The following is a 25,753-nucleotide window of genomic DNA, read 5'->3' on the forward strand; positions in this document are numbered from 1 at the left end:
GGCAGGTTTGTGTTATCATAAAAAATCGTGATGCAGCTGCTTCTAGCAGCAGTTTTTAATGGAGGCAGCCATTATCATGTGTTTGACCATCAAATATGTGTAATGTTGATGCTTGACACTTGATGCAGAAGGTGAGAGCTGCACAGAGATGAGCAAATCCACAATTTTTCTTCTCATTTTCTGAGTACACAGTAGAAAGGTGACATTGCTTTTCTGAGAATGCCTTCTTCGGCAATGTTTTGAAGAGCCTTACCTCTGCTATTGTAGTTACATTCTTCCAAGCACTCCTTTGAACCATACTACAACAACCCTGAAAGGTAGGCCTGTGCGTATACAAATGATTTAGTGCAGGGGTGGCCAGAATGCAGACTATAACTATTGGTAGATCTGTGGGAGATTTGTCGTCAATTGACAAGCGCTTCTGGCTTCCAGTTGTTTAACAATAGCAACAAAAGGACTCACACCCATTTGGAAATTTGACAACTGAAATTAAGAATACTTGTGGAAAGTAAGAATAGACCTATGTGTGGAAAGACGGTAAGCTTATCTCAATTCTGATAACCCTGTGCTCAGTATCTTCTCAGAGACACTATGTTCTTTCATACTAGATGTATGTCTTTTGCAGCTGGCTGTACTTGGTTGCTCTTGGGGGCCTGGTAAAACACAGGATAGATCCTAGACTCTGTGACAGCAGTGCTCTCCCAGTGATGGCAGCACTGCCACTCACTGAATGGGGATGGGGCAAGGTGCCTGCAAGTTCAAGGCTGGTGGCACCACCATCCTGCAGCAGGTAGGCACACACCTGCAGGTTAGTGCTGCATTCCACCAAAGTACTCCCAACCTTGCCATCTCAGTGCTACTGCCATTCTGTCCCCCCCCCATGTGTCACTGCTGACCTATGCCATCAAATTATTGCAAGAGTCCTGGCTATATTTCTCTCTCTTGACATTTAGGAGGAAATGTAAAGCACACCACAGAATTTACATTATGATTGATTGATTGGTTGATTTCCCGTCCTTCCTCCCAGCAGGAGCCCAGGGCAGCAATTGATTTCAAAATCATTGATTTCAAACGGTTTTAAAAGACCAAGAAAGAAAAGTATAGTGGGTAATTTATATTGTGATTTATAGAGGCACTGTAGTGTACAGGTTCTGCAAAGGCCAGTGTGGTATAGTGATAAGACAACTGGGCTAGGGCCTGGGAGACCTGGGTTCAAATTCTCATTCAGTCATGAAACTCACTGGGTAACTTTTAAGCTAGTCACCTTCTCAGCCTAAACTACCTCATAGGGCTATTCTGAGGATATATTGGGGAGGTGCAGGACTATGTATGCCACATTGAGCTCTTTGCAGGAAAGTTGCGATGTAAAGGAAATAAGGCATTAAATAAAATTAACTCTGTAACCCTATGCACATTTACTTGAGGGAAAGAACCACTGAACAGTGAAAGTTTCTTTTGAGTAACCCAGTTTGGGATTGTGTTAAGACACAAAGGATAACTGTTACCCAAAGTTTCTATTATTTATTGATAGCTATCATTTCTGAGCAATATGTTACCTAGCCATTAAGTTATTTTATGATAGCAGTTGTGACTGCAGCTATTATTCATTACAAGCCAGGGGTTTGGAGCAAAGTTAAAGCAGACATTTTGGAATCTATTTGTAGCACAAACCTGAAGAGTAGCTGTGCTACTCCATAGCAAGGAACAATAGTTGCATGATAATACATGGAACATTTAACAGACATTAGAAATGTTATATTTATTGATAAATCACCTAGTATTTAAAGGAAAGAATTGAATTTAGATGTTAAAGGCTGTAATTCTATGTTCACTTTCACTTCAGGAGTAAGCCCCATTAAACTCAGTGGAACTTACTCCTGAATTAGGTTTGCCAGGTTCTTGGCCTGAGACTGATCCTGTATCTTTAGAAGAGAAAGTCAGCCAGAATGCTGCGGCCAGAGTTCTTACTGGGACAAAAAAATTTGATCATATAACACCTGTCCTGGCCCAGCTGCACTGGTTACCAATATGTTTCCGGGCCAGATTCAAAGTGTTGGTTCTTACTTATAAAGCCCTTAACGGCATCGGACTGCAATACCTGGCGGAACGCCTCTCCCGCTATGTACCTACCCGGTCGCTGCGCTCGACGTCGAAGGCCCTTCTCCGTGTCCCAACGCATAGGGAGGCATGGAGAACGATAACTAGAGCTAGGGCCTTCTCAGTGGTGGCCCCCGAACTATGGAACGCCCTCCCTGATGAGATACGCCTGGCGCCTTCTTTGCTATCTTTTCGGCGCCAGGTAAAGACCTATCTCTTCGCCCAGGCATTTTAAAAATTTTAAAATTTGAATTTAAAATTGAAAATTTTTAATTATGTTTTATTGTGTTTTTGTATTTTAACCTGTTTTATTATGCTGTGCACCGCCCTGGGAGCTTATTGCTATAGGGCGGTCTAAAAATGTAATAAAATAAAATAAAAATAAATAAATAAATGCAGGTGTTCTTGCAATGCTGTAATGGGAAAAACCACAAGGTGGAATTCTCCCTTCTCCCTGCACAACTTTTAAAAATACAGAAGACCTCTTGGTTACCAGGCCCGGCCTCCTGTTGCAAGAACACCTGCACTTGGCTAACTTTCTCTTTTCCTAAAGATATAGGATCAGTCTCAGGCCAAGAACCTGGCAACCCTACAGGTGTCAAAAGGAGAGCTAATTATTTCTGGCTCTTCTGTTATTTGCAAGATGATTATGCTGATGACAAATGAAACTTTCTTGGTTCGCCCTGGGAAATAACCTGTCTATCAGGATAGTGCTGGGAATAAATTGTAAGGGAAAAGCCTGATAAAATGTTTTGGGGAAACAATTTTAGGCTTGCAATGAAGATATCTGTCTCAATAGTGTCTTTTAGAAAAATCCCTCCAGATTTTCTTAGGTCTCCATAGTTATGAAGTCAAAGCAAGAAAGACATTGCATGTTCTCTGTCTGTTCTACATTGTGGCAGAAGGTTTGTACCATGTTTGTCACCCCTTTCCTCCCTGTACAAAAAAAAAAAAAATCCCCTTGCAGCTCTGAGACAGCTTGAAATATTTCGGTGCTTGAGACAGAAAATCCAATTGGTACCACTGTTGTATTAAAAAAATATAATAACAATATCAGGTGTCCTTATTAAGCAGGGGCAACCCCTGTTTTGTTTTGTTACTTGTTCCTGGGATATCACTGTTCCTAATTTGTTCCTATTTTTGTGTTTGATAGTAGAGGCTGGTCCACTGGGACTAGTGGGGCACTGCCCCACCAACCTCAGTCTGCTCTCAACTAGTCTTCACCTGCCTGCTTTCTAATTGGCAACCAGTCCAGGAGATGGCACTGTCGGTTGGCTTTCTCAGCTTATCCTGTGTTGCCATTGTAGAACTCAGCATGGAGGAGAATGGGGGCAGAACTATGATTAGTCATCTCTGCCTCTCATTGGTTCTGGTTCCATCTACTGTTCATTTCCCTACTTTCTGCCTAACCTGTCCCAGTGGGCACAAGCCACCACTGCTTATGAAGATGCCTCATGAAAATGTTGTAAGTATGAGTTATCAAAGTTGTCAATTTTCAGGGTTCAGCTCTCTCTCCAGGATCTCTACAAGAGAGAGATCTCTTTAGGATAAACTTATGAGTGGAAGGCAATGGTGTATGCCTCTTCTCCAGTACACATGCATGTTAGTTGCCCAGCAGTTAGGTGTAGTTCAGTTCTTTGCTGGGCACCATCTTGAATTGCAGGGCCATTGGAACTCTGAAAATGTCTAGCATTTAGATATGAGTTAAGGGCACCAGAAAGAACATCTGTGCCACACTTCAGTTTTAACAGATGAATTTCAAAAGAAGCCACCAAAGAATTGCTTGTGATGGGCGACTATATAAATGCATACATATTGCAAATGGAGGCCTGCCATTTTACCCACTGCAGATGCTAAGGTATAGATTACGGTTGCCAGGTCCATGGCCTGAAACTGATCCTGTGTCTTTAGGAGAAGAGAAAGTCAGCCAAGTGCAGGTGTTCTTGCAACTCTGTAATGTGAAAAACCACAAGGTGGAATTCTCCCTTTCCCTTGCACAACTTTTAAAGATACAGAAGACCTCTTGGTTGCCAGGCCCAGTCTCCAAGAGGTCTTCTGTATCTTTAAAAGTTGTGCAGGGGGAAGGGGAAATTCCACCTTGTGGTTTTTCTCATTATAGTGTTGCAAGAACACCTGCACTTGGCTGACTTTTTCTTCTCCTAAAGATACAGGGTCAGTCTCAGGCCCTGAACCTGGCAACCCTAGGATTGAACTATGAGTATTGTTAGACAATTATGGTTTTCTAATACATCTTTAAGGAAAAGCTAAAGACTTTTGTGGCTTTTCAATTAGTGGAGGGCAGGTTATTGTAGAGTAAGTAACATATAGCATACAACAGATAGAGTAGAGCAATGGTGGGAAACCTTTTTCAGCCTGAGGGCTGCATTGCCTCATGGAAAGCCTTCTGGGGGCCACATGTCAGTATTTGGTGGGGCCAGAAGCAAAGTGTCAGAGCAACAGATGTGATTCTTGCCTTTGTATAGCATACTACATTCCAGCCAAAAGCCGTATGCACTTGAGCAGGGTATGGAGCAGGGCCAGTAAAGGGTGTGACTTGGGTGTGTGTTTCTAGGGGACAGCCCTGAGGGCCAAACAGAGGAGCATGGAGGGCTCCTGGGCCTGAGGTTACCCACCCCTGGAGTAGAACCATCAAAGAAGGGGAAGGGTTGGAAGGGCCCTATAAGGCCATTGAGTCCAACCCCCTGCTCAGTGCAAGAATCCAAATTAAAGCATACAAAAGCATTCAGCAAGGCAGATCAGGCAGTGATCTTTGGTAGAACAGGTGAGTTGCTCTTCAAACATGTCCCTATTTTGATACGATCAGCCTTCAATACGATCAACCATAGTATCCTTCTGGGCCGTATAGCTGGGATGGGATTGGGAGGCACTGTTTTACGGTGGCTCTGGTCCTACCTGATGGACAGGACCCAGAAAGTGGTGCTGGAAGACTACTGCTTGACCCCCTGGCCATTGGCCTGTGGGGTACTGCAAGGTTCCATTTTGTCTTCCATGCTCTTTAACATTTATATGAAACCGCTGGGAGAGGTCATCAGGAGATTTGGAGTACAATATCATCAATATGCTGATGACACTCAGCTCTACCTCTCCCTACCACCTGGTTGCAGGGAGGGAGTGCTCATCCTAAACCGGTGCCTGGAGGTTGTGAAGGACTGGATGTGGACTAACAAACTGAAACTTAGTCCAGACAAGACTGAAGTTTTTAATGCTGTTTTGTTTTAATGTATTTTAAGATCTGTTTTATTATGTTTTAGAGTGTTTTAGTGCTTTGTCTGCCACCCTGGGCTCCTGCTGGGAGGAAGGGTGGGTTACAAATTAATTAATTAATTAAATAATAAATAAATATTGTGGGTTTCAGATAATAGCACTGGGTGATTGTCTTTCAGCTTCCTGGCAGTTGTGCAGTGGGGTGTCATAGAGTATCATTTTGTCCCCATCTATATGAAGTTGTTGGGAGCAGTCACCAGGAAATTTGGGGCAAAGTATCTCAGCAATATGCTGATGATATCCAGCTCTATTTCTCAGTGAAGTCAGAATCAGGAGAGGCCATGCAAGCCCTGGACAAGTGCCTGCAGTTGGTGATGGGCTGGATAAGGGTCAATAAACTGACTCTGAATCCTAGCAAGATGGAGGCGCTGTGGGTAGGTGGTTCATGAGTCTGGATAATTGGTCAATTGCCTGCTTTGGATGGGTTTGTACTCCCTCTGATACAGCAAGTTCATAGTTTGGGGGCACTCCTGGATCCATCTTTCTTGCTAGTAGCACAGGTAACCTCAGTGGCTAGGAGTGCCTTTTATTAGCTTTGGCTGGTAAGATGGCTATGGCCGTTTCTGGACCGGGATAGTTTGACCATGTTGTCCATGCACTGGTAATCTCCAGGCTGGATTTTTGTAATGCACTCAATGTGGGACTGCCCTTGAGGTTGGTCTGGAAGCTGTAGCTGGTGAAAAATGCAGTGGTGCAACTGCTCACTGGGGCAGGTTATAGCCAACATATTACCCTTTGCTGAAAGATTGCACTGGCTGACAATTAGCTACCAGGCTAAGAACATGGTGCTAAATTCAAGGTACTGTTTGTTATCTTTTGGGCACCTACTGAAGACCTTCTTTCAGCAAGCCTTAGAAGTAGACACCTTATCCCAGTCTTCATCTATTGGAACTGTTTTTAAGATGTTTTAAAAGATTTTTAAAAAAGAAGTTTTTAAAATATTTTAAGATCCATTGTTTTATATGTGCTTTTTAAATATGTTTTTAGTCTTATTGCTTGTTGTTTGCCACCCTGGACTCCTTCTTGGAGGGCATAAATTTAATAAATGAATAAAACAGGGCCAACAACTTGCTGCTTGCTATCCCAGTGCAAGGAACAGGCACTTCACTATGCTGAAACTACCACTCAAGGAAAACTCATCCTCATAGACAGCCTGGGACTCAAGTCCCATGTTCTGATGCTGTTGCCCGCAGCAGACAGTAAGACAGGACCATAAATAAAAGAGCTCCTATCTACTGCGGAATCTCTGATTAAGGAGATGATTTATTTTAAATGGACATTTGGACCCACTTCCTTTCAGCATATTAAGTTTCTGAAGAGCCTGAAAGGCAAAACAAAATTATTCATGAGACTGCTACTCACCGGATTGTCTGCCTTTGGTACAACATGTACCGGGATGGGTTGCCAAATGATTTTAGGATTCCAGATTTGATCGCCACTAGGAGGGAACAGACCAGCAAGATTTGCTTGTGCGCTCATAATGGTTCTATCAGTTTCGGTGCTCTGGATCAAAATCTAGAAAGAATTGAGGGAGCGTGTCACAACCCAGGATCTGTACCCAGACACCTCTTCATTAGAAGCTGGAGGGTGTCTTGGCACCTCTGAGATTCTGCTTCTGATAGACTTTGGGGAATCTTCTCCAGTAGAGACCTCCACTGATGATGAAGAAGAATATGGTCCAGGGACTGTACTTTGTTGCCGATCCAAAGGAATGTCTTCCTTCCAATATCATCAGATATCAATAGCTCCTCCCCATCCATGCTAGTCCCCAAAGTCACAATAGTTACCGCAGGAGACTTACTAATGCCACTGGAGTATGTGTTGAGTCATGTAAAAAGCACCCTCTGGTATTTATTTATTATTTTATTTATTATTTCGATTTATATACCGCCCTTAGCAAAAGTAGCTCTCAGGGCAGTGAACAATATCTGACTTTGATGTTATTATGAAACATGTCTGTCCATAGTTGGAGGAATTTCTCATAATTTCCAGTACCCACCTCCTCTCGTTTATATGCAGTGCTTATGAAGTTCGAGTATCTCTTCTTCAAGTACTGTCCAAGCTCATACTGCTGCTGCATTCCAATCTGTGGGAGCAACAATACAGGCATTAGCTGGAAATAAAAGCCCAGTCTTATGGATTTCCAGCCCTTATGGAGAGCCAAGCATTACCTACAAGTACTGATTTCCTATGAGACAATTGCAGAATATGTGATAAAAATGGTCAGAACCTAGAGATGATCAGTTTCCCATGCAGTTAGGACTACCATGTGTCTCTGTTGCTCTTAATAGTAAACATTTCAGAGCATGGTCAGGAAACCAGTTTCTGCCGGAGGGCCAGGTTTGGATTAGAGTGGCCAACTCTCTATGGGCGAGATTGCCAAATGGCAGGGTTGCCTACCTGTCAATTACCCGATGCCATTTGATATCAGGTGCAGAAAAGGTAGAGCTGCAGCCACAATGGAACAAACAAGAGCACGCTTGAACTTGATATTTTTCCCTGTTACGCTGCTGTCAGCAGGAATCAGATGCACTTGGGAGTAATCAGGAGCTCCCAAGTGTATCTGATTACTGTTGAAAGCAGCACAACAAGATAAGGTGCCAACAGAGGAGGGAATCATAAGGATATGAATTTATATTTTTTTAAAAATTGCATTACCAGTTCCTTCAGAATCTCACCCCACTTCATTTTCACTCTAAACAAAATATTCACAGATGTTTATATAGATTTGTTAAAAGTTTAAAAGCAAACACCTATGCAACTAAAATAAACTGTGCAGATGACACAGATTTATTCAAATATTCACAGTTGATTCCCAAAGCATCATTGTGGTTTTTCCATTGAACCATTTGGGAGATTTTAAAGCAGAATTCTAGATGTCTTGGCTTATCCAGGCAATTTAATAGGAATTTACTTTTTCATTCGAGCTCTGAATTTTCATCACTACAACAATGGGGAAAACTTACAAGTGACTTTGCTGTACACCATAGTTTCAGTATAGAAAAAAAATGAGTGTCCTGTGGTTAGTTTAGTGGTGATTTAGATGTCAATTAATGGTCAGAAGCCACTATTTTTATTTCCCAAAACGTTCACTTTTATGAAGAGCCAACGAACCTTAGTTAGTTGTCCAAATCCTTGTGGCCATTCACTTTCATTGTGTAGGCTGGTAGGATAGACTTCAATAGGGCTTCTGTCACCATGCCGATAAATCTAGCAAAAGAGTGTGAAGATTATATTATCCCACTGTGTTTATTTTCTATTTTTATCAGACTTTCAATACAGTGTTTAATTCCTTTTTTTTAAGTAAAATATTTTAATAATTATTATAGAAATGGTAGGTAGGGAAGAACTCAACACACATGTAACTTCTCTTTTTGACCAAATTATCAGTCATATGTCAATGGAAAGGTAGGAAAGGCAGTAAAGTAAAAAATAGAAAAACATTGAACTAGTTGAGCCAACACAGTTTCAGTCTTCTACTTTGGTGTCAGCAGTTGGGTGGGAAGGATCACCAGAATTCAGCTTGGGTGGCTCCTTTGTAGCACCAGCAGCAATATGCTAAAGCAGCGGCGGCGGCAGCAGCAGCAGCAGTGGTGATGGGGGGTCAGGACAGGACAGTGGCATGCCCCTGACCTCCCATTGCCAGTGTCATTGCTGCTTATTGGGAGGTAGAGGAGGAAGGGCAAGGTGGTGGCAATATCAGCATGGTGCAAATGTACTGGTGGAGCCAATCATGGTGTCCCACCGATGCATTTGCATTGTATTCACCTCGCCAGTGCTTCACTCCTCCCCCATACTTCCTGGTAAGCAGAAGCAGCCTGGGCAATGGGAAGTCAGGTGCTGTACTGCTGATCACTACTGTAAAGCAGTTATGAGGAGTGGGCAGAAGGAGGGAAAGAAGATTAATGGGATGAGAAACATCTCCAGGTAATACAAGTTGTCTTGAACGCTGCTCTAATGATCATTGATGCCCACATTAGTAGGGTTTTCCCCATTTATACCCTTCCTTCCTTCCACAGAGCTCAAGGCAGTATACATTGGGTTTTCAGACCCAGATCTGCTTAGCTTCAGCCACGTTGCTATATCAGGTGCTTTTGGGCCATAGCCCTATAGTATCAGGAGCCACCAAGTGGAAAAAGAGTGGTTGGACAGTCAGTTCCATATCCTGCCCTGTATCCTGTTATTGTTGGAAAGTTCCCAGAAATTGAGCCAAAATCAAGCCAACATAAATATACTGTATTTAATCAAGGATGTAATGACTTTGGTTGTCAGCACAAACAGTTCCATAAATATGTATGTCATGCCTTCTGCATACTGCCCTTCCTGTATTTCCAAATACATGTAACACAATTTTAATTGAAAGGAAGTCTTGCAACACGGTCCTTCTATTGCATTTTAGGTATGTCTGGTACAGCTTGCTGTTGAGCTGAATGCTATCATGTGGAAGACAATAAAACCTGCAGCAAAGTATCATGGGTTTGCAGATCATTTTTAACAGGTGCATAAATAGGGTTTATTTCATTTCCTTAACTCTATCATTCAGCTACAAAACAAGCTTCTGATATTATTGGGAGGCACAAGGAATCAATTATTGTTTGATGATGCAGAAGCAGCTGCCCTTCCAGCAGCAACATCCCTGCTGCTTCCCTAGAAATATAGGGTGATGGCAGGTGATGGAGAGGTCAAGGCTGCATGGGTACACTATAGGGACCCATTGGATTGACTCCACCAGGGCACCCACACAGCTCTGACCTCACAGTTGTCCTGCCCCGATCCCATATTGTCCAGGTAAGCAGCAGCGATGTCAGGAGGCTGGCTCTGTGGCACTACCCTACCACACTAGCCACACCTGCTTCTCGGTCATAATCTAGAGTTATATCTGCGGATATTGCTGGACTACAACTCTCAGAATCCCTGACCATTGCCCATAGTCTCTTAGGCTGATGGGAGTTGGAGTGGAGTCCAACAACAGCTGGAAGGCCTCAGGTTCCCCACCCAATTTAAAGGATTTGTTATTTTGAGAATGACAAAAGTGTCTGTATTGATTTTTTAAAACAGAAATACGTTATCCCCTCTTATTTGTACCATCAAGTTGGCAGTATGAATCTCTGATATGTACAGGCTCAAGAGATTTTGACTGCAATTCTATACACACAAACTGGAGGATGGTGTCTCATTGACTTCAGTGGCATTTACTTTTGAGTAGGCATGCATAGGATTTCACTCTTAATTACCAACTGAGAACTCTTGCTTTAGGTAACACCCACTGTGTTGTATAAGCTTCTGTTTTACAAACGGGAATTCCCAAAAGGGAATCCTTACACAGCGGATTCACGTGACTCCCAAAGTAAAGCGAGCTGCTTCAGACAGATTCAGGGCTTGATTGAGCTGAAACAGGATCTCTCTGCAGGAGCCTGAAGTGAAGAAGAGACTCTGAAACAATTTAGGGTAATCGGAATGTTCAAAAAACCTGTGCAGTGTCTGGAAAAGTTGAAACATTTGTTCCAAAGCTTGCCATAAAAAGAAAATGCCAGAGGTAGACGAGGGAGAGCTCTTTTGTGACAGACAGGGCTAGCTTCTAATCAGGAGGAATGATTTTGCCAGGGCTATTCAATCGCAGTGCTTTGGAACAGGGTTAGACCTATTGTTAGTGAGGCATGGGCAGCAGCCATCTCAGGTGACAGATGCTGGGGCGTGTGTGTGTGTGTGGAGCAGCAGCGGTAGCCCTCTTGTCATTCCTCCTGATGGAGGACAGAGCCGTGTGTGCCTCTTCAGCTAGCCTGCTGCCCTCAGGTAAGATGGCAGACATTGTCCCATTGATAGTGTTGCAGTAAGAGTGAGCTGCCAGGCCAGTAGGCTTCAGTATCTGGAATGGAATTGGGGGGGGGATTTTTGCCCCGGCAGCAAAATGTCTTGGACTGGCCCTACTTTGGAGTGGACGCTGAAGTAATAAATCACTTTGTTCTTGTCTGTTTGCTATTTGCTAGTTCTGCAGGTGGTGTTTTTGAAAAAAAAATGCTGCATATTCTTCTGCCTCATGCCCACATGTCCACTATGTCGAATCAGCTGTACATTTTGTTTCTTTCGGTGCCGCCTGACGACTTTTGGCACCAATGGAATAGAACAGAAGCTTGGATTTATTTTATTTATGCATTCATCTTAGCTCCCCAGTCCCTGTATCCAACTTTCCGAATTTTGCAGGCTACTTTTCAAGGGGCACCTGTATGGTGTATGCCATTTTCATAATAAAATCACTGTGCGCTAAACCACACGGCAGGGAGCAAATCCCTTTCAGTTCCCCCTTCCCCAAAATCAGCTTTAAAGGCATTAACACAAAACCCTCTGGACATATTTGTTTATAATTTCACCGGTTTCTTGCTAAGCTTACCAGTTGCCCAGAAGAGAATAGCGAAGATCAAGTGAATCCCTTTTTTAACCACCCCAAAACTGTAAAGGCTTCCTTTGCAGAAAAACCACTGTAGTTTTCCTTCTGAAACTTGACATGATCCATTCCCTCAGAAGGGGGTAAGATGCTTGCAGATTTCATGCAATTCTGCCAAAAAGTTAAAAAAGTTATAGGCAGTTCCTAACAATAAATAACTAAATATTTAAAATGTGCTCAGCATGAACCCCTGAACCGATTTCTCTGTAATTTGGCAGGTTTGTTATGTAGGGGCACCTCTCTCAGGCATGCTGTGTACATTCATCTACTTCTCCCCCCCCCAGCAGTATGTTTAATCAGGGTATTAAATCCTAATTAAACATGCAGCATGGGGGGGGGAGAGACGGAGAAGCACGCAGGCTGCCTGTGTATCTCCTTACTCCCCCCCCTCTCCTCACCACCTGACTGTCTCCTTTTGACAGCACCAGGTCACTCCAGGTGCACCTGATCTGACCCAGGGTGACCAACCTGATCCAGCTGAATCCTAGGTCAACCAGACTCAGCTTGATTTGGTTTGGAATCTGGGATTCACCCCAATTTGGCGACCAGCTATATTATGCACCCACCATCTTCTCTATACACCTCATCTATCTCATAACGCAGTGTCATTGATTTCTTAACGGTAACAAACTAAAATGGCTGCTCTTCTGGAGTTTTTTTAAACTTTCATGGATAGTCACTTTCATTACCGATGAGCTCATTACACATGAAGGTCATGAAGCACTTTACTGTCACTTTTACATTATTTAACCTTCTGCATGTTGGCACTGATGTATCTGTAAAAGCTATAGGCAAAACTGCATGCTCTTCATTAATGAAGGAAAGGTTCCTCATCAAACTCAATCTTAAAATCATGTAAAAACAATTCAGGGGACAGATGGATTATGATAGCACCAGCTTTTTCATTTATAATCCATAATACAAAGCAGCAGTTAGAATTTAGAAGTATATGAGATTGAAAATTTCAAGGGGGCTCCATAATCTTACTGGATTGGGATGGGTAACCTGTAGGCCTCCAACTGTTCTTGGACTACAACTCCCATCAGCCTGGGCCAGCATGAACAGTGGTCAAGAGTGATGGGAGTTGTAGCATAACAACTACTGGAGGGCTACAGGTTCCCCACATTGTAAATATAGGAGGAAGGGAAAGTATGGCACTATCCCACATGGAAATATTACCTTATATATGAAACTTCTGGAGAGCCATACATCAAGAATTTCATATTGAAGAACCCACAAAGCAAATCCATAGTTTTAATGAAATATTCCTTTCCTTTTACTTACCACAAGCACAAACTTCAGCTCCCGTCCCAATACAGACTGAAGAAAGAAGGGGAAAATGAGGCCAAGCAGGGAGAAGTACAAATACTTGGAGCTTCTTGCTAGACATGTTTCTCCCATCCTGGCAGCAGACAGGCAAAAGCTTTGCTGTTTCTACATGTGCTTTTTAAAGAACTCAAAAGGGTGGATACTTCATGGATATTTCAGTAAGATGTGGCAATTAGCTGACAGCAGACTGATTTCTTAATCAAGCTTCCTTTGAGTGTGGGCCCCAGACAAGGAGAGAAACAAGGGAGGTGAGGTGAGAGGTTTCCCTAGGATAATTAAGTTGTTATCCCCAGTGAAATCTTGGGAGTGAGCTTCATCCAATAGTTATTTTTTGGGGGGAGGGGGTTGAGTGTCTCTTAGTTTGAGGATCTCTGACCCTAACCTCTGCTGCATTCTTTTGTTTTACTAGAGGTGTCAGGGAAGTATGTGTCTAGGCGAGGGACAGGGGATGGGATGGGAATGGGATTGCCATCCTTATGATGGTAGGTAGAGAGAGATATGGTGGGGGTGAAGGTACACAGGGAGGTGGAGGAGGGCTAGTTACATCAAAACCCTTGCCCCCTCTGCTTCACCTCCTGTGTTTCAGAGTCTGGGGACCCTGGTCAGCCGACCCCCTGGGCTTGTAGTGTTGTTGTTAAAAGCCAGATCTGTCCAAAGTAAAACATATATTATCGACGATCAAATCATGGATGACGGGACTGACTTGGCATTCATAACTAAGACCTGGGTGAATGAACTTGGTGGCCCTATGCTAACCCTACTGCGTCTGCCTGGGTACTTGGTGCAGCACCATTCCAGGTCAGAGGGGCAGGGCAGGCGGGTCATGATCATTCATAAATACTCCATCCTCACCAGGAGTATGATCCACACTGTGTCTGGGTTCAAGGGATTGTTTGTGGTTCTCAGCCAGAGAGATAGAAAGAGGTTGTTGTTAGTATACCATCCATCCCACTGCACTGCAACATCCCTAACCAAGCTGGTTGAGGTAATCTCAGATGTGATGTTGGAGAACCCTTTCACAATGGTGTTGGGGGACTTCAGTGTCCATGCTGAGGCAGCCTCAGATGGGGCAGCTTGGGGACTTCATGGCCTCCATGACAACCATGGGGCTCTCTCAGTATATCACTGGTCAAGCACTTGTCCCTGGATATAACCTCAACCTGGTTTTTGCAACAGAGCAGATTGGTAATACTGCATTAATTGGGGAGAGGAACTCACTATGATTCTGTTGTCATGGACGGACCATACCCTGGTGAGATTTTAACATGGCTACTCCACTCTGCAGAGGTGTGAGACCCATTGAGATGGTCCACCTTTGGAGACAGATGGCTTCTGAATGCTCTGGGGGATTTTCCGTCTGACATGGCTGGGGCTCCTGTCAAGGTTCTTGTCTCACTGTGGAATGATGAGATGCTTAGAGCCATCAACACGGTCATTCCTGAATGCTGTCACTATGAAGTATGTCGGTCACCTTGGTATTCTAGTGCCCCGCGTGCAGTGAAGCAGGAGGGTCAGCAGCTAGAATGTAGGTAGCATAAATCTCAGTCTGAACCTGATCAAACACAAGTGAGGGCACATTACTCCACCTACTACTTGGCGCCATTGTGTCTGCAAATAACTATACAGCAGAGCTTTTCTGAGTGGTCAATGGGCTTTTGTCACCTGGCCAAGAGAGTGTTGCTCTGACACCCTCAGTGGCCTGCTGTAATGACCTTGCAAGACACTTTAGGAACAAAATCCCTCAGATTCAGACAGAGTTGTATGCCACAGTTAGAGCAAGTCCAACGTATTCAGAGCACTGTCTGTTTCATCTGTAGCAGATCAGTTTCAATTGTTGTGACCTGTGACCAGACAAGCTGCTTGAAGAAGTGTGGCCAACCACCTGCCCCCTTGAACCTTGCCCATTTTGGCTTCTTAGAGCTAGCCGTAGAGGGTTGATTGGGTAGGTCCAGTGAGTAATCAATGCTTCACTGGAGGAGAGGGCTGTACCATCCACCTTGAAGGAGGTGGTGATGCATCCCATCCTTAAGAAGACTTCCCTGGACCCTGAAGTGTTAAACAATTATCACCCAGTGGCAAATATCCTCTTTTTGGGCAAGGTGCTTGAAAGGATGGTGGCTGTCCAGCTTCAGGCATGCTTGGAGGTAACCGATTATTTGGATGCATTCCAGTCTGGTTTCAGGCTTGGTCATGGCACTGAAACTGCCTTGGTCACCCTGGTTGATGACATTTGTTGGGAAAGAGATGGGGGGAGTCTGATCCTTCTCATTCTCATTGATCTCTCGGTGGCTTTTGATACTGTTGACCATGGTATCCTTCTGGAGTGTCTCAGGGAAGTAGGGATTGGGGACACTGTACTTCAGTGGCTCTTTTCCTACCTCCTGGGCTTTTTCCAGAAAATAGTTATGGGAGGTAGTTATAGTTCCCAGAGCGGTTTAACAATTAATCCCTTTTCCAAGGGACCTCTGGGAATTGCATCTCTGTGAGGGGAATAGGGTTCTCCTAGCAACCGTCAGCACTTGTAACAAACTACAGTTCCCAACATTCTTTGTGGAAACCCATGACTGTTTAAAATGGTATAAGAGAGCTTTAAATGTATGGGATGGATAGGGCGTTAGTTGCATTTGGAATTTTAAGTTGAAGTTTAATTTTACCAGGGTGGCATTTCCCCCTTCACAATAATTATGGTTGCTGCTATTGAATTGCCCATGACTGGCTCTTACACCACATCCTGTTCAGAAATCAGCAAGGGTTTGTCTTTCCTCTTTCAATTTTTGGAAGGATCTATACTTACAAGCGATGTTCAAAGATGTTGCACAGAAATCTGTGCCCGATACTCCACAGTAACTTTCACAGTGCAGTCTTATGGATGTCTACTCAGTAAATTTAATCCAGTTAATCTAATTCCATGGAACTTTCTCTCAAGTAAGCAGGTATAGGACTGCAGCCTAATCCAATTAATATGAGGATAACAAACTACTGTATTGTTCTAGGGCTGTCATGCACCTTCTGTAACTTCCAGCATGGCACAAACAAATAATGTTTTTGTTAACAAACAGAAAATCTGGGGCACAGCCAGGCCTCACCATATAATCATTCTGGGAACAAGGAAACAGAGTAAAGGAATTTCCTTCCTTCCACAGGGCTTTGCCACTGCTTTTCAAGACAGTGACTCAGAATGCATGGAGGCTTGATTTGACTAAACATCTAGCCTTGATTCTTATCTAAATGCTTGTAAAGCTCTTCCCACTTAGGAAACTCCTTTATTGCTCCATATTTTATTTGACTGTTCTTCTGAATTTGATTGCCTGGATTTGTATCATCTCAGCCGTAGTGTAGTGGAGCAGGAATGTGAGGGAGCACAGAACTCATACTTTTTTCTTTTCCACAGCAGGAGTGATAACATCATCTGCTGAAGTTGGAATTACTAAAGTTGCAAACTTGGATCCCAGAAGGACAGATCTGACCTGGCACATGATTTTGTTAAGCAGACAAGGCTCAGACAGTGACTGGCCCAAGGTCACTCAGGGAACTTCATGGCTGTTTGGGGAAGTGAATCCAGGTCTCCCCAGCCCAAGCTCAATGTGCCAACCTCTACACCACCCGTTGCCAGCTCACTATTCTGTGTCTACCAGCTGATCCTAGGGATGGGAGGACCTGTCAATTTTGGCACTCACTATTTCTCATTTTTCCAGTCTTAAATTCAGTTCTTCACATTTCTGCAGCATTGTATTTTTAAAATCCCCATGAACATTCTTCAGTGTTTCAGTGCAAATTTGGCCTAATAAACATTGTTTTGTCTGCAGTTTTGACTAATGTACACATTTCTGCAAGCAATTTCTCCTAATAGAATGCATTTTTCTATGTTACTTTCACTAACGTATTCATTTTAATGCACACTTTCCCTTAATATATGCATTTTTGTAAACACTGGTTGGACAATTGCATTGCAAAATTCAGATAAGTGCAAATTTTGGAGGATGGTTGTGTTTAGGTTCCCATATTGTTGTGGAAAGTGCAAATTTTCTAGATTCAGCTCTAAATATAAACAGAATCAAATTTCTGGCATTGCCTGTCATTCAAGTGCTTCATCAACACAAATGTTTAGTGGGTCTAATTTCCCCTCATTTTTCAAACTGCATGTTATCAGCTTTCCAACTGCACAATTTTTTTCAACTCCACCTGTTGTATGCAACTGCACACTAAAAAAACCCTTGTGATAAGCAGGGAGGGGTGATAAGCCATTCCCCCACAGCTGATCTAAACAGATCAGCTGAGGATGATAGTGGGGCTGTGTGCCTCTGTGTCCTGTGTGTGTAAGAGTGTGGGGTTTGGCCACACACCACACTGGCATGCAGTCCAAGAAGGGTTAACCAAGGGTGAATTTAATTTATTTCTTACATTTATACCCCACCTTTCTTTCATCATAGAACCCAAGGCAGCATACACATGGTTTGCAGGGGGTCTCCTATACAGGCATTGACCAGACCTAGACCTGCTTAGCTTCAGCAAGATGGTGGCTTCATGTGCCTTCAGACCATAGCCTGGGAATGTGTTCCTCAGGCCAGAAAGTGTTGACCACCACTGTTCTAGAGGTCTGAGGTTATTGATGCCTAAGATGCAACAAAAAGGAGTACTATAAGGGTCCAGATTGTAGAGAGTGAGTTCCTAGGCACCTCCCCCAAAACAGCAGAGGCTTCCTACCTACCTCTCCTATCCCTGTGAATGATGTGTGCACAGTGCGCACATGCTTGCCATCAACCAAGATGGCGGTGGGGGCCTCCCTAAGGGGCTGATGCCCCCCACACCATTTTGGTTGATGGCAGGCATGCGCATGTAGCACGCACATCATTAAGAGGGATGGGAAAGGTAGGTGGGATGCACACGCAGGCATATTAGCCAACGCCGCCTGTAAGGGGTGGGCTACAGTGCCACGGGCCCAGGACAGGCTTGTGCCCAAGGGCCCAGTCATGCCTGGCACTCGCCCTGGATATGATTAAGTGTTACTTGCCTGAAGAGGAGATTCTGGCCAAAAAGAAAGTGGTTTCATATGGTTTGGGCAACTTGTTTTAAACTGAGTGCATTCTATCCTTATATAACTTGCATGCACTAACAAATGGAGCTGAGCTCTTAGGAGAGCTGATGGGGTGGTCGTGCTTCCCATCTCTCATTTGCTGCTGCCAGGTCTTCTGTTCAACATGTACATTCCCTTCATCACTTTCTTTCCAAGTAACCACAGTATCCATCTAAAACAATCTGAAAACATTGCTGCCACTTAACAGAAACCTGACCATTTGAACTCACTAATTTGCAAACAGCTGATGAAACCAAGTTATACATAATCCTGGCTGCAAATTACACTTTGGTTTCCTCTCTTGTTATGTGTGGGTGATGTCCTCCTGGCTGACCTTTCTGTGCTTTTCTCCTTTTAATTGACAGTTGCCAGAACATGGACTTCCTGGCAGTGCAGAGCTGGTCTGGGACACACACCTTTCATCCTTCCTGTATATTGCTTGTTTCTGATTGCAGAATCAAGAGGGGGAGGGGGAGATGGCATGAAAGTTCATTTTCTTTATATCAGGAATTGGAAATCTGTGGCCCTCTGGATGTTGTTGGACCCCAGCTCCCATCATCCTTGACCACTGGTCATGCTGGCTGGAGCTGTAATCCAACAACATCTGGAGGGCCACAGGTTCCCCCATCCTGGCTTTCTACATATAAAATAAATCTGACACTAACTTGATTTTATCATGCTTATTTCCCTATTAATGTTTCTGATATTTCAAATAATTATTCATTATTTTCAGTGCATGCAACTCCTGAAACTCCATTCTGCATATAAGGTATATGAGCCAACCCCAAAGGCATACTTTTGGGGTTGGCTAGATTTTATCTTCATTGTTTTTAGATTTTTAATGTCTAGGTATTGTATGCCTATTTTGTACATCGCCCAGAGTGGCTGGACAGCCAGCCAGATGGGCGACTAATAAATTCAATAAATAATAATAATAAATAATAATAATAAATAAAAGCAGCAGCAGCATCAAATATTCAAAGAGTGCTTTTGAAGAGAGCAGCCATTGAACTTCTAATGTGCCTCTCGAGAGTTCATTTAGATTCACAGTTTTCTTGGTACTTTGTTTAATATGCTGACAACTGGCAGCTTTCTCCTGATGGAGTCCTTGCTTCCCCTGCCATCCCATCTACTCTCACCTTTTCCTCAGGAGATTTCCCCCAGAGGGCATTAGTATAAAAGACAAACATCTTTCAGATTCTCTTTAGAGACATCAAATACATTTGAGAGTGACAGGTTATTGTGGACTCAGTGCTGTTTACGCCTGCAACTTTTCCATTGCGTCCGCATGATGTTATCATCAAAATTCCATCCCATATTATTTTCCCATTTAGTCTGGATTAAATGGATTTTGTGGAAAAATCTGATTAATATCAAAAACCATGGAAATTGTAAATCTGTATTAAATGTGGGAAAAGATAGGATGTTACTTTGCATGCAGGAACAGCACTGGGTCCACATAACCTGCCATGTGGAAGCACCCCAAGCATATAAAGTAAATTACAGCAGCCCAGCGCTCAAAGTTGTGAAGCCTCAGAAAGTTGTAATATTCTTGTTGGAGGTTCTGAAATCTTTGTGGAGGGAATCCTTTCATGCTTTTAAGTCATAAATCATTTTTAAGAGGGAGAATGCAGCATCTTTCTTCATCTGTGTAGTGTTTAAACTGCAGTAGGTTTCCAGTTCTTTTACAGGTGGATCTAAATTCATTTTTTGAGGGACATAATGGTGCCCTGGCCTACACGTGCATTAGAATGAGGTGGCAGAAATTCTGAGATGGAAGAGTGGATTCCTACCACTTCATGTTGAAGCTCCCATTTTTAAAAATGATGTTCCATGTATAATCTTCCCTTCAAGTAAAAATGAAATGGGACAGGGAGAGGGGTGCTAGTACAGTCTGCTCTTTTGCACTTCTTTTATGTACAGAAATATGCACAGTGTGATTCAGCACATGCCATCTGAAAAGGTACCATCTGTGTATGGCCCCAAGATTTGCCTTGTATCTGTTTGTGTTGGGAGGGGATGTCGTCCAATAGGCATTGCAGGTGAGGCTGTCCTTAATACAGCCTGCAGAGTACCAAAGAGCTCTGAGTGATTTTTATTTTTAAGCAGAGCTGTGGACATTTTTAAAAAAGTTTTTTAAAAGTTTAACTTTAAAAAAAAAAACTGTCCACTGTTCTGCTTTTTTTAAAAAAAGACAAACATCCAGAGGTCTTCAGCACACCACAGTCAGCATTTAGATGCCGTCACTTGTTGCGAGGCCCATTAACCGAGAATAGAGAAATATCAAGATATATAAAAACATAAACATAAATATAGAGAGAATACAGAAAAACAGAGCAACAGGAGACTTTATAGGGACCGTGAACCAACATGGGGCCCTTTACTTTTATCGCATTTCCACTTTGGGAGAGGTAAAATTATCTATCCCCCCCCCAGCTTATCTTGTTATTCAGCCTCAGCACAGAGTGGTTGCACACACATAGTACTACTTTTTTTTTTTACAAAAAAACCCAACAACAACTGACTGTCTATATGGGACAGATATTGTAGTGGCATGTAGGTAGCACCCAGCTTCTGAAGTCTCTCAATTCTAATCTGCTTGCTGTCTTTCATTTCTAACAAGAGATGTGCCAGAGTATAGAAGGAGCTTTCATAGCACCACACCTCACCCTAAACGCTACATTTTTCAACCAGTAGCAGAAGTTGTGGTTGGCCTGCACCACTTACCTGGTCTCCCTCTGGCCAAGTTGCTGCTGCATACCTGGATGGAGAGGGGGAGGGGCAAGGGGGCAGTGAGGATAGCGCAGTGCAAGTGCACCAGCAGAGGTACTGGATTGGCTCTTCCAGAAGCCCCACAGCGCCCTCTGCTACTGTTTTCAATGGGGTTAGTTATGCACTTTACCAAGCAGTACAAAAAAAAAAATTGATGATCCGCATGAATGCAGATTACTGAGCAGTGAGGAAGACATGATGCAACGCTCACGGAATTCCCTTTTTTCATGTGGTTCATTCCTGACCCCTTACTTATAAACAGGCACAGGGGCTAAGCTGAATCTTTGAAATTTGGTCTGCATGGAGAGTCTAATACTCACCCAACTATGCTTCCTGCTGTTTAGTCTCATAAGTAGTATACAGTCACTTTCAGTTCCTCTTTAGTGTCGTAACCGCTGGAGAAGTCTAAATCCATGATTCAAACTATTTATCTTAGCTGAGACAAAAAGGTAATTTTTCATACAGAAAAGCCTTCTGAGAAACAGTCAGATTCTATGGGTAGGTTCAATGCTAGTCTCACTGAAGTTACTAGACACAACTAATTTAGGTTCATTGATTTCAATGGGTCTACTCTGAGTAGGACGTAGTTGAATACAACCCTAAAACTGCAAAGTATCAGATATTTAATGTCACATGTTAATTCATTGCTGTTGCTCATATGAAGGAAGAGAATGACCTCTAGTGGTTTTCTCCTTCTGTGCAGCATAGCTTCCATGGGTATTATTCTTCCTCTCTTCTCCCAGCCAAGCTCAAGAGTCCTTTGCTGTAGATTTGCAAACAAGGGTTCAACTAGGGTAATTTCCCAGCTGGCTTAGCAAGAGGGGGACATCTAAACCCCTTTTGGGAATGAGTTCCACAGCTTAGGTGCTGCTACTGAGAGGCTCCCTTTTGCCTCCCCAACAAGAGAATCTCTGAAGGTAGTGGAACATGGTGCAGCTGTTGAATGTACTATGTAAGCAAGTTCATGCAGGAAGAGCTGGTCCTTCAAATAACATGATCCCAAGGTATCTAGGGCTTTATAGGTAATGATCAGCTGTGAAGTGTGCCTAGAAATAGATCAGAAGCCAGTGCAAATGAAAACAGTATAGTGTAGTATGTTCTAAGAAATGAACACCGGCAGCCACTAGCCTTTTGACCAGCTGGAGTATATGAGTGCTCTTCATGAACAGACCCAACAGGGCTCGTCCAAACTGATCCAGATAATCACATTTTCCATATTAGCTTTGTCATCTGACAGTCCCCACTTTGCCTGAAATTCACTCTTTTCTGATCTGAAAAATATGCGTTTTTTGCGCTCGCACACGCAGTGGGAAGACCCTTACATTCTTTTTGCTTTTCCCCAGCTACACCTGCAACACCACCCCCTATCAGTCAATTGGTCCGCAAAATATGACATATGCTCCTCTCCCCCTTTGCACTGAAGCACAATAACACGGATGTGCTTGAACGTAAGAGCACAAAAGTTTGAATTTCCTATTGGTTTGGTAGTAGTGGCTGTAATGGAGTTCACCGAGTTTTTGGCTCTTGTACAGCTCCACTTACAGCTATTAAATTTCTGCCTTGTGCAGTTGAGGGCAGCCGGAGCCCAACGGGTGCCTGGACAGAGTCGTGTGCCACCCCGGAGCCCAGGAACAGCCGGAGCCCCAGCAGCACCGGAGCCATGCAGAGCTTTATCGGCTCAAGCGGGGGTTGGTGGAGGAGGCTACTTCACAGCAGCTGCACTGGCGAAGCTTCGGGATAGGAAGCGCCACGATGCAGCAAGCTCAGCGCAGTGGGAGGTGGGGGTGGCGGCGGTGGCTACATTTTCTTCCCTTCTGGCAACATTGTTCACAAGCCAGGGCTTGGGGGAGGGGGATCTCCATCTCCCCCCTCGCAGCCCCCAGCAGCCTTTCCTAGCTAAGGAACCCCACACGGCTGCTGGATCCCTCGATTCTTGGGGGCTGCCGGTGGTGGTGCTGAGTCCAGTGCCTCCCCCTCCTTTTGCACACACACACACACACGCTGGACATATTCTCCAGGAACAATTTCTAATAGGAAGGCATGCAGGGGGAATGAGGTTAGAGCTGCTAAACATCCCTTCCTCTTTCTCCGCTTTGAAGTGTTCCCTCTGATACAAGAGAACTGCAAACCACTTATCTGACAATAATTGCTGTATTATTGTTTGTTTGCATTTGCGATATTTTGCTAAACCAAATGTATGTATTTTTGACTTTTTGCATATCAAATTTTCTGGAGGTAAACCCGCCCGGCAATTCCACTTATTTCTCATGGAACTGCAAGTAACGACGTGTCATGTCTAGGAAGGTAGACCACCAGTCTCTATGGTTGCGGGCATCCGAGACGCTCTAGCAAACCACTTATATGCCAATAATTCCTGTGTTTTTGTTTGCTTGTGTTTGTGATATTTTGCAAAACCAACTATGCTTTTCTGCCTTTATGCATATTACAGTTTCTGGAGATACACACGGCTGGCAATTCCACTTATTTCTCTGGAACTGCAAGTAACAACGTGTCATGTCTAGGAGGGTAGACCACCAGTCTCTATGGTTGTGGGAGTCCAAGACGCTCTAGCTGTTATATTTCTGCTCCAGGTAAATTAATACTATAAGATATGATGATGTAATACAAGATAACTATATAAATAAATAGATGCAAATGTAGTAAACATCCATGATTGTTATTATAAATATTAAATATATTGAATTACAATAAAGCATATCATTAATTGTGAAATATGCAATCTCTTCCCTTTGTGAAAAAGTTGGAACAAAACCAAAGAGACATAAAGGGAGGGGGACCATTATGGAATGGATTTTCTGTTAACTCTGTCCTGAAATTCCCTAGGATCCACAGTTTCTGGGGCCCAAGCTGGTCCCTTCAATTAAGCCATTCCTGCGCTCATTTTGTTAGTGTTCCAGTAACTGCTGCAGTGGTTTGGAGTCTCCATTTAAATACACTACATAGTAATATTATGTTGGGTGTGTGTGTTGTGGAGCATTGTTGGAAATGCAGATAGTGGTTCTGTGGAAGAACAAAGTAGAACTGCTACTGTTGTTGTTCCTATCTTGTAGCAGCAGGTAAATCAGCTAGAGCTCATGAGGTGTCCAAAAGGTCCAGGACATCGAGGCAGAGGCTACAGGTTCCTCACTCTGATCCTGATGCTGCTGATCAGAGGACTACTGAATCTAAGGTTGGCAGGCAGGATCTCTCTGAACCATCTCCCATACCAACAAGGCTCACGGAATTTTGTTCCTCGTGGGTGTCTCTCCCTGAGCAAGAGGAACCAAGTGCCTCCCTCACCTTGCCAGTCCAAGTGCACAGGGAGCACATTAGGAAGGAGACTATAAAGCGCAGGAGAAATGTTCATCTCAGTCCAGCATTGAGACACTTGTTCTCCAAAAGGGGATGGAGCCCAGGAAAGGTTGACCAGAGGCAGAGGTTCAAAAGGCCTCAGTTCACATCCAACCTTTGCAAGAGCATGTTTTTCACTAGGAGCTCTCCAAGATACTGCAACAACTGGCTCATCTTGCCCGTGGGCACCTCCATCAGACCAGAACAGGACATCCGAGGGTCACTAATGTTGTATGGTATCCTCCAAAGAGCATAGTGCTGAGGGCCCCTGTGACGCCCTTCTGTGGCTCTCCCTGTCAGGTTCCTACCTGCTCGTGGTTACTGCCTGTCTCTAGGCACCACCAGGGACTCCACCAGTCCGGACTGTCCTTTTTTATGGTTTCTCTCCCCGCTCTAGCACAGATCTCAACAGATCCCCCTGCTAGGCAGCACCACCAGTCACGTCCTATAACCAGTAGTCCCAGAGACTCGGCCTGAGTCTCCCTCAATTAGGTTACCTCTGTGACTGCGTGCTTAAGCTGTCCCAATCCCTTTGATTTACTCAGACTGCTTGTGGTGTTATTCTTCCCTTCCCCGCTGCCACCATTTGTTATCCTTCAGCCTTGGTATTTACCTTACCCTCCCTTCTGGTCTGTGAAACCCCAGCCAAGGATCAGGCCTTTGGTAAACCAAAAGTATTTATTGAATAACAAAGATAACAAGATTTCTTTAAAAGGCACTTAAGCATATGGTTACATCTATTCCTGAGGTACTGGTCTTAGTATTAATCCGAACTCCACCCTCTCCTCACATCCACCAACTCTCCACACAATCTCCTCTCAAAACCCACCAAAACAACCCTCTCAAGTCCGCCAACGTCCACCCAGATTTACCTGTCATTCTTCCTTTTATACTGTCAGCCATTTTAAACATTCAGCCAATCATCCAGCATTCTACTGCCCATTCACTCCCCCTTCCTCTTTCATTCTACTTACCATGTATCTCCTATACAAACAGCACTTACCCTATTTACACTAATACAGGAACATCACAGCCCCCATCAAGCCTAGAGCGGGCCCTGCAGTTTTTTTCTGATGAAGCTGAGTATCATTCTGCTGGTTGTTAGGATTTCTCTTTTTTCTTGTAACTCCCAAACAGTGACCAAAAAGAAGCTTTTCCATATTGGCCAGCTAGTATATACAGCTTGGATGATCTTGTACTTTGAATGTATGCCTTTTCCCTGAGCTCTGAAGTTTGTCCAGTTCTCAGATTATGAATATTTATAACTATCAACTAAATTTGTATCCCATGGGGAAGGACAAAATTTATCTTCCTGGTAACTGCCATCCCTTGCCTCTGGTAAATTCTGGGCTCTTGGCCAACAAGTAATTATGTTCTTGCAGAGATACTGAGAGAATAAGGGA

At 43.7% G+C, this 25,753-nt stretch overlaps 1 protein-coding gene across 4 annotated transcripts in view; it reads right to left on the reverse strand.

Moving 5' to 3' along the window:
* LOC133365300 (prostatic acid phosphatase-like) overlaps nt 1-13,252 on the reverse strand; it is a 39,012-nt gene extending 25,760 nt beyond the window's left edge. For 3 of the 4 annotated variants that reach the window (XM_061586980.1, XM_061586978.1, XM_061586979.1), the window contains exons 1-4: nt 13,109-13,252; nt 8,497-8,592; nt 7,382-7,468; nt 6,745-6,897 (exon numbers count right to left, since the gene is read on the reverse strand). In XM_061586980.1, the coding sequence (XP_061442964.1) occupies nt 6,745-6,897; nt 7,382-7,468; nt 8,497-8,592; nt 13,109-13,225 (453 nt within the window). In that variant the 5' untranslated portion in view covers nt 13,226-13,252. Of the gene's footprint in view, nt 1-6,744; nt 6,898-7,381; nt 7,469-8,496; nt 8,593-11,770; nt 11,895-13,108 lie in introns of those variants that run through there. The other variant, XM_061586981.1, reaches the window with a different exon arrangement.
* Nucleotides 13,253-25,753: the final 12,501 nt, after the last annotated feature.

This window comes from Rhineura floridana, chromosome 10 (genome assembly GCF_030035675.1).
Source record: "Rhineura floridana isolate rRhiFlo1 chromosome 10, rRhiFlo1.hap2, whole genome shotgun sequence".
Lineage (NCBI taxonomy): Eukaryota > Metazoa > Chordata > Lepidosauria > Squamata > Rhineuridae > Rhineura > Rhineura floridana.